Source organism: Polyodon spathula, chromosome 13 (assembly GCF_017654505.1).
Source record: "Polyodon spathula isolate WHYD16114869_AA chromosome 13, ASM1765450v1, whole genome shotgun sequence".
Classification (NCBI taxonomy): Eukaryota; Metazoa; Chordata; class Actinopteri; order Acipenseriformes; family Polyodontidae; genus Polyodon; species Polyodon spathula.
Window position 1 is genome coordinate 44,085,070 of NC_054546.1, and position 9,483 is coordinate 44,094,552.

The 9,483-nt window shown below is 48.6% G+C and overlaps 1 protein-coding gene across 4 annotated transcripts in view; it reads right to left on the bottom strand.

Annotated features, from left to right (window-relative positions):
- Nucleotides 1-485: 485 nt before the first annotated feature.
- Nucleotides 486-9,483, bottom strand: part of nkd1 (NKD inhibitor of WNT signaling pathway 1) — a 34,391-nt gene continuing 25,393 nt past the window's right edge. For 2 of the 4 annotated variants that reach the window (XM_041268930.1, XM_041268931.1), the window contains 6 exons: nt 7,628-7,731; nt 6,763-6,858; nt 5,168-5,315; nt 4,753-4,825; nt 3,331-3,458; nt 486-3,090 (listed from right to left, as the gene is read on the bottom strand). In XM_041268930.1, coding sequence (XP_041124864.1) covers nt 2,123-3,090; nt 3,331-3,458; nt 4,753-4,825; nt 5,168-5,315; nt 6,763-6,858; nt 7,628-7,731 — 1,517 coding nt within the window. In that variant the 3' untranslated portion in view covers nt 486-2,122. The remainder of the gene's footprint in view (nt 3,091-3,330; nt 3,459-4,752; nt 4,826-5,167; nt 5,316-6,762; nt 6,859-7,627; nt 7,732-9,483) is intronic. The other 2 variants (XR_005951374.1, XM_041268932.1) reach the window with 2 other exon arrangements.

A 9,483-nucleotide genomic window follows, 5' to 3' on the forward strand; every position in this document is an offset into this window, starting at 1 on the left:
CGTGTCCTGCTGGGACAGGTCGAGCAGCTATAGTACAGTTTCTGTCTTTCCTAGTGGGACAACTCCATTTATAGACACTGGAAAGTCAATTAGATCATTCTTTTCTACATATACATAACCAAAGCCACTGCTATTAAAGTCTTAAATCTTAAAATAATTAAACCACGGTTATAGAAAAGAGAAACAAGATGTACCTGAGAGTGAATTTCTACTTGCCAACAGTATCAAAGCCATCACTGCTTTCAGTGAAGCCCTTCATTCATTCACTAGTGCACCAGGCTCGTTCAATTGCTTAGAATTCAGGAGTACTGTCAGTGGTCTTCAAAAGAGCTTCACGTGATAAATGGATTTACAAAAAAGATACAGCTTGCAGTGTTAAATAAAATGTAATAAAGCAGGTATAAAGTATTTTGTAATGTGATACTTTGTACTGTGATGTTTTGTAACAATTGTAAGTCGCCCTGTATAAGGGTGTCTGCTAAGAAATAAATAATAATAATAATAATAATAATAATAATAATAATAATAATAATATAATAATAATATTGTTGACAAGTACAGTTAGTGTTTCAGTGATGTATAATGACTTAACTAAAAATAAGAGAAAGGGTATGCAGTACAACACAACAAGGCTACATATACACATTGCAGAATAGTAAAGCACATTACAATCAGTTAATGAAAATAATACACATCTGAATAGAATACTCGAGGTAGCAGCTTTTTGTGTCTGAGTTTTTCTTCTTTTTTTCCCCCTCATGAAAGTCCTGGAATTGCTCATGTTAGTCCGTATCAGGTATCTCACAAATGCCTGGCTTCCTGAGGCAAACAAATCTTCAACAGCAACTGCACCAGGAAGTGCTTTCAATGGAATCCCACCACCTCACAGGATTAGAGAGGGATGGGGAGGGGGATCCCAGCGCCTCACAGGATTAGAGAGGGATTGGGAGGAGGGATCCCAGCGCCTCACAGGATTAGAGAGGGATTGGGAGGAGGGATCCCACCACCTCACAGGATTAGAGAGGGATGGGGAGGGGGATCCCACCACCTCACAAGATTAGAGAGGGATTGGGAGGAGGGATCCCAGCACCTCACAGAATTAGAGAGGGATTGGGAGGAGGGATCCCAGTGCCTCACAGGATTAGAGAGGGATTGGGAGGAGGGATCCCACCACCTCACAGGATTAGAGAGGGATTGTGAGGAGGGATCCCAGCGCCTCACAGGATTAGAGAGGGATTGGTGAGGAGGGATCCCACCACCTCACAGGATTAGAGAGGGATTGATGAGGAGGGATCCCACCACCTCACATGATTAGAGAGGGATTGGTGAGGAGAGATCCCACCATCTCACAGGATTAGAGAGGGTTAGGAGGAGGGATCCCAGCACCTCACAGGATTAGAGAGGGATGGGGAGGGGGATCCCACCACCTCACAGGATTAGAGAGGGATTGGTAGGAGGGATCCCAGCGCCTCACAGGATTAGAGAGGGTTAGGAGGAGGGATCCCACCACCTCACAGGATTAGAGAGGGATTGGGAGGAGGGATCCCAGCGCTTCACAGGATTAGAGAGGGTTAGGAGGAGGGATCCCAGCGCCTCACAGGATTAGAGACGGATGGGGAGGGGGATCCCACCACCTCACAGGATTAGAGAGGGATGGGAAGGAGGGATCCCAGCGCCTCACAGGATTAGAGAGGGATTGGGAGGGGGATCCCAGCGCCTCACAGGATTAGAGAGGGATGGGGAGAAAGGGAGAGGGAGGTCCAAAAATCCAATCCAGTCCAGAGCCTGGTAGACCTTGATGCACAGAGCAGTGGCTGTTCTCCAGTTTGGATTGGCGGTTTCACCAGTTTGATTGGCGGGTTCACCAGTGTGGATTGGTTTGTCTGTGCACTGTATTTGCAGCAATCCTTGGAATCCCTTCATTGTTTTCCACAGGTAGAGAAAGTGTAGTATGGACCTTTAAAATTCTCTGTGCTTCAGTTCCATGCTACATCTGGGTAATCCACTGCGGTACGTGTGCAAAGAAAGGATATCGATGAGCCAACCACGAGCAACACCCCCGTCAAGCTCTTTCCTTCATGTTGTTTGCCTGTGTGAAGCGGAGACGGGGCTGTGCCGGTGCTCAGGACTGGTAGAAGTGGTGGTAGTGGTGATGGTGCTCGTGATGGTGGTGGTGTTCATGTCTCTGGATCACCTTCCCTACGTGGCCTTCATACAACACAAGGGCAGGCAGGTCCCGTACCTGCTCCTTCTCCAGTAGAGTCGTGGGAGGCTGGAAGGACTTGTATGGCTGCGCTGCCTCCTTCACCCTCTGTTTGTGTCTCTTGTTGGTGGGCTGGGGCATGGGGAGGTGGGGGGGGTTCTGGCTGACACGTGCTGTATGGAAGGGCACTGGGGGTGGGGCGTTCTGGCAGGTTGAGCCCTTGTTCCTTACAGCCCTTCCGCTCGGCTGAGAGGGGGCCACCACAGCGTATTTGCCCTGAACCTTGGGAGATGTCAGCAGGTGCCTGCCAGAGTCCTGGGAGCGCAGTCTCTGCTGGAGCTCCAGCTCCTTGGTGCAGGAGACAGGGTCCAGCTCCAGCCCCTTGGTGCAGGAGGCAGGGTCCGGTGCCAGGGAGCGCAGCCTCTGCTGGAGCTCCAGCCCCTTGGTGCAGGAGGCAGGGTCCAGCGCCTGGGAGCGCAGCCTCTGCTGGAGCTCCAGCCCCTTGGTGCAGGAGGCAGGGTCCAGCGCCTGGGAGCGCAGCCTCTGCTGGAGCTCCAGCCCCTTGGTGCAGGAGGCAGGGTCCAGCACCTGGGAGCGCAGCCTCTGCTGGAGCTCCAGCCCCTTGGTGCAGAAGGGAGGGTCCAGTGCCAGGGAGCACAGCCTCTGCTGGAGCTCCAGCCCCTTGGTGCAGGAGGCAGGGTCCAGCGCCTGGGAGTGCAGCCTCTGCTGGAGCTCCAGCCCCTTGGTGCAGGAGGCAGGGTCCAGCGCCTGGGAGCGCCGGGGGTGGGAGGAGGAGGAGGGGGCATTTTCAGGCTCATGGGAGCGAGACCTGGTCTGGTTCACCACTCGAGACTGGTGCTCCGGTTTAGCAGGTTCAGGATTGGACCCTACGATAATAAATTAAAAGATAAACAAATATTCAAAAAAGGACAAAATCAAGGCCTTTGTATCTGAGTGATCATTTATAAATGAAGTTAATTCAAGGAGGGTCTGTGTTGTAAATGTAATATGCAATGCCCTGCACAAGCTTCCATCGCCAATCCGCTGCAATCAATATTTCAGTGTGTATCAAAGTGAGAAATATTAAAAAGGCATTTCAGGAGGAAGGAAGGGTGCACTGTCCTCACCTGGTCCGAACGTCGACGTGTAGTTCTCAATGCCGGCCAGGTCCAGATAGTGGTTTCTCCTCTCCAGGTTCTCGTCGACACAATGCCGATAGCAGCCGTTCTGTTGGGCGTGGTCACTGTGGTGGCGCCTGCAAAGGGAGAGTTAGCAGCACATCAATAGGCAAGGAAACAAGGGTCCCATTGCATTCCTCGTTTTGCAATGAGTTTGATCAGACACTCCTGAGCTTGTTACCTAATCAAGCTCGAATTAAAGCCCAGAATGGGTGCTCCCGAGTGGCGCATCCAGTAAAGGCGCTCCGTGTGGAGTGTAGGATTTGCCCTATATTCTGGACGTCGCTGGTTCGAGTCCTGGCTATTCCTTTGCCGACCAAGGATGGGAGCTCCCAGGGGGCGGCACCCGGGGGGAGGGAAGGCTAGGTGAACCAGGGCGTCCTCAGCTCACTGCGCACCAGCAACCCCTGAGGTCTGACCGGGTGGCCGCGGGCTTGCCTGTAAGCTTCCCAGGGCTGCGTTGTCCTCCAACACTGTAGCTCTGGGTTGCTGCATGGTGAGCATGCCGTGTGTAAAGAAGAGGGCGGTTGACGTCACACGCTTTGGAGGACAGTGTGTGATCGTCTTCGCCCCTCCCGAGTCAGTGCAGTGGTGGTAGAGGTGGGCTGAGGCTAAAAATAATTGGACATTACTAAATTGGGGAGAAAACAATAAATATAATAGACGACCACTAAATTTTTATAAAAAAAAAAAAAAAAACCCTGAATGGGTTAAATTTGCTATGCAACAGGAGTCTTATTTTCATCCCTGCATCAAGCACATGTACTTCCAAACAACTGATTACCGACAAAAACACTTTTAATGGCTGAAACATCTGCTTCCCCTTCCCAGAAATCTGACTCTCCTGGTGCATGCTCACATCTGTCACACGGATCCACAAAATCAATAGGATGGTTTGTCATTCCAAAATTAAAAATAAAAAAACTGCCTTTCATAAGCAGCTGTTGTCAACACGTAACGCCGCACAAAACTCAGTGGAACAGCACATGTTTGACATTCCTTTCCAGCACAGCCCTCCCCATAGCTGAGAGTGCAGCTGCACTCATTGGAGGAAAGGCAGGCTGGTTTGCTTTTCTTTCTAAACAAGAACTGCATTCCTACACATAACTGATAAAGACAAGGAGTCGCCTTCAATATGTAGGCCTATGATGTGCTTCACAGTCTTGCCTTACTGCTGTATTTTTCAACAACTGTTCTCATTCAGTTCCCTTTGTAGTCTGATGTATTCAGTGCATTACAGTCTGTCTGCCAGTGTTGTACTGGAAAACGATGCAGAATAATCACAAATATTCAGAGTTGGAGCCCTGGTGTTGATACACTGTCGTGAGTTGAGATGTTGGGTTCTGTAGACAGAGACAGACTGCTGCCTACCTCAAAGGGGCCCGGGAGGTCTTCTCAGAACTTTTTGTCTCTTCAGTACATTTGCTTTCAGTTCTTGTAGTATCTGAATAAGGAAAAGACAGAGAACAGTAGTTTTGAAACCGCAACTAAAAACAAGTCACAGCTTTCAATACCTCTCCTCTGCCGTCTCCCCTGTCCAATCCCTTGCTGTCTCTCCTGCCCACTCCCTCTTCCCTGCCTTTTCCCTTTCACTCTCCCTTGACCTCTCCCTTACCCTTACCCCTGCCTTCGCCTTCTCCTTTGCCTCCCCCGCCCTGCCCCTCTCTCTCCCCCGCCCTCTCCCTCTCCCTTGCCCTCACCCCTCACCCTTGCCCGCTCCCTCTTCCTTGCCCTCTGCCCTCGCCCTTGCCCTCTCCCTCTCCCTCACCCCCCTCTCTCTCCCCACCTGCATGGTTCTGCTGTGTGTTTTTCCTCTTGTGGATGGAGTCTGGGGCCACAGTGAGCTTGACCCGTAGAGTTTTGCTGGTGCTGGGAGAGTGGTTTACCGAGGCATCGACTACCTCGTAGATCGTGTGCAGCAAGCTGGTTATGTCCTGGGAGAAAGAAAAAGCAAAAAACAATCAGCCATTTCTGAAGCACAAAACAGTGTCGGGTTTGAAAGGAGGAGTGGATTTTCTGTTTCTCGTCTCATAAAGTTTCTCATAAACCCACACACGCACAAGAACGAGTTTTTGTTTTTATCTGTTTTTGGATATTATTGGGTTTTGGACTGGCTGAGATGAACGGAGAGGTTTATAATAAGCTATCTGTAAGGTGCTGAAGTGAATATCAAGAGATAACCACACAACTGACCAGCGAGCTTCTGAAGTTGAAGGTTATGATTTACCATGCAGAACGCTATACAGAGTGCTTTGAACAATAAATTTACCATGGAGCTTTACTACAGAAAAAAATAAGACATCTGAAAAACATGAAGGTACTTAGATTTGACATCAGGTTTAATCATCCAGGTTTCACATCTTATTACAGTTTTCACTCTGAAGGCAATTACAGCCGAACTCGAAGCTCTCCAAAGACTGTCACTGAAAGAAGTAGGTCCACAAAACAAGGCTGTAATCAAGGTGTTTTGCCCTATGACTTGTGTCTTTCAACTGTTTTGGCCCACGCACACACACACACACACACATACACACACACCTGCAAAGCTCTTTTTCAAAAGCAAACTTGTACAGCAATTGCAGGTTCTGTCTGTGCAAATGTTCCTGTTAATTGAGAATCACTCTTCTGTGTATTGTCGTGTATTGTAATGATTCACTGTGCTCAGTTACCACAGTGTACCTGCAGTGAAACTCTGCGCTTCCCGTAGAATTCCCACATTCAGCATGCCTGCCTTTGTGTCTGCACGCATTCCCTGGGTTTACCACAATAACACACGGCCGGTCTGCTGTAATCTGGGAGTCCACTGAAGACAATGCAGTGCTTCTTGTCTTTAACCCTTACAACTCTTTTTTTTAACAATTTTACATCAAAAAAAGATCTGCATCAAATTAAATGGAGTCAATTCACTCTGATCTACAGATAAGGAATATGCCTGGTCCAGGCACTCAGCGCCAATGCTTTACTACTGCAAGTGGGTAGGCCAGGGACATACTGTAGCTTACCTTAGGGGTCAGTGGATGAGCTGCAACTGAACCCCAATGCCTCCTGATTCATTACACATTGCAAACACAACACAAGGAGTTCTACAGATAACGTCAACACAAATCAGGTCTGCATTTGCGCTGTCTTTGTTGACTGAATGAATAACATGTGAAAGGAATAGGGAAATGTTAGTTTAACAAGACCTGCAAAGACTCAAGTTCAAAAGGGTTATTATGGCCCATGTGTAAGCCCCCTAGCTATTGCAAGATCTATTGCAAGATCTTACTGTACCTTGTGATAAACTGTCACTGCCTCCCCCAGGGTCAGCACCCTGCTCAACCTCGCTAGCACCCTGGACACCCGCTACAATAACGAAGAAGCCTCGACGGGACAGCTTACCTCCCGGGTGACTCTCCCATTGTTATCAAAGTCATACAGTGTGAAGGTCCACTCCTGCCTGTTATCTTCCTCTACTGACACATCGCACTCGAGCTCCTGGGAACAACGCACAGTCAGAACAGGTTCCTGCACCCACAACAGCAAGGCAATGCCATGGGAGTGAGCAGCTCAGAGTGCAGGACCGCCCTGAGACTGGAGAGGGGTCTGGGCTGGCCAGGAGTCCAACACTGAAGACTCACCCACTGCAAAGACTGTTACACTCTCATGGAATGAGCCAACAACAGCACTATATCAAGACCAACCAGGAGACCAGACTTTGATCCCTAGTTCTATATATCCAAGTTACCTATGCAGGGAAGGAAATAAGACTCCCATTGCATAGCAGTTTGATCCATTCCAGGTTTTACTATGAGCTTAATAATAACACCCACCTGATCAAGCTCATAGTAAAACCTAGAATGGGTTAAAATACTATGCAATAGGAGTCTTATTTCCATCCCAGCTATGGATGCTGACAGTAGAGCTCTACATTCGCTTTTTTTTATATACAAAGGTTGTTTAAAAAGTAAAAGGAGTAAGAGCCCTGCAACTCCCACAGATGAGAGAAATTTCAAATGAGATCAGAATATATTTCAATATTAAATGTACCAACTTCAAACATGTTTATATGTGCATGCGTGAGTGAGTGAGCGTGAGAATGAGAGGATTAAGTCTGGTTGGAATGGTGTTTTTCTGAAGTCAGCATTTCTTGAAGGTCCTCTTTTTATTTATTTTTTTAACCAATAGTCTGCTATTCTTTTATTCATATACCTGATTCAAACAAGAAAATCACAGAGCCCTCACTGGGACGTTCACTCCCACTTACTTCCAATTTGAGCTGTTTGCTGGAGATGCTGTGCCCATGGCTTTCCTTCCCCCGTTTCTTCTCATCATTGCAGCAGCTAGCCGTCTTCTCCGGGGGGAGGGCGACTGGAGACAGTGCAGAAAAAGAGTCTGTGAGAGGAGGGTTTACAGTGCCAGAGAGTCTGTGAGAAGAGGGTTTACAGTGCCAGAGAGTCAGTGTCAGAGAGTCATGAGAGGAGGTTTACAGTGCCAGAGAGTCTGTGAGAGAGGGTTTACAGTGCCAGAGAGTCTGTGAGAGGAGGGTTTACAGTGCCAGAGAGTCTGTGAGAGAATGTTTACAGTGCCAGAGAGTCTGTGAGAAGAGGGTTTACAGTGCCAGAGAGTCTGTGAGAGGAGGGTTTACAGTGCCAGAGAGTCTGTGAGAAGAGGGTTTACAGTGCCAGAGAGTCTGTGAGAAGAGGGTTTACAGTGCCAGAGAGTCTGTGAGAAGAGGGATTACAGTGCCAGAGAGTCTGTGAGAAGAGGGTTTACAGTGCCAGAGAGTCTGTGAGAGGAGGGTTTACAGTGCCAGAGAGTCTGTGAGAAGAGGGTTTACAGTGCCAGAGAGTCTGTGAGAAGAGGGATTACAGTGCCAGAGAGTCTGTGAGAAGAGGGTTTACAGTGCCAGAGAGTCTGTGAGAGGAGGGTTTACAGTGCCAGAGAGTCTGTGAGAGGAGGGTTTACAGTGCCAGAGAGTCTGTGAGAGGAGGGTTTACAGTGCCAGAGAGTCTGTGAGAGGAGGGTTTACAGTGCCAGAGAGTCTGTGAGAGGAGGGTTTACAGTGCCAGAGAGTCTGTGAGAGGAGGGTTTACAGTGCCAGAGAGTCTGTGAGAGGAGGGTTTACAGTGCCAGAGAGTCTGTGAGAGGAGGGTTTACAGTGCCAGAGAGTCTGTGAGAGGAGGGTTTACAGTGCCAGAGAGTCTGTGAGTGGAGGGTTTACAGTGCCAGAGAGTCTGTGAGAGGAGGGTTTACAGTGCCAGAGAGTCTGTGAGTGGAGGGTTTACAGTGCCAGAGAGACTGTGAGAGGAGGGTTTACAGTGCCAGAGAGTCTGTGAGAGGAGGGTTTACAGTGCCAGAGAGTCTGTGAGTGGAGGGTTTACAGTGCCATTCAACCCTATGCGGGGGAGGTTCCTCCATTCAGACCCTTAGAAACGTGTACCATAGTAAGAGTAAAACAGGACGGTAAAGCATAGGCAAGCAAAAGTAAAAAGAAACGTGACTAAATCAAAGTCACTCACTTCCTATAGTTAACACTGACGCTGCAGACTTCTGTTACACTGTAATGCCAAGGTCACAGCAGTGCTCAGCGTGAGGTCTCAGAGGATGTAAAAGCCAGGGTTTCTCCTCGCTGAATCTCGCTGAATCCTCAATGCTTTGAGTGAGTGAACACCTTGACAGGGAGAGTCACTCCTGCCTCCTGTGCACTTACTGTGCTTTCTCATTAGACCCATGTCTTTACCATGCTTTATAACAGTTACCAATGACTATCCTGTTTGCACTGTGCTTTACTAAAACTGCCACGCTTTTACCAGCATTTTCGTTGCTAACATTTTGAAGGGGAGAGCCGCAGGCATGAGGACTGCCAACTGGGTTTGCCATCGTCTAAAAACGAAGAGCTCAAGCAGCTGCACTGGGAGGACTGGGGTCCAGAAAGGAAACAAATACAGACCTCCAGCAGCTGCCCTGGGAAGACTGGGGTCCGGAAATTAAACTAACAAAGACCTCCAGCAGCTGCACTGGGAGGACTAGAGTGTGGAAGGAATAGCATCTTTTGTTTCTGAAGTTTTGGAAAAAAAGAAGAAAAAAAATCACAGAACAATGCTGTAAGGTCAGAGCTCT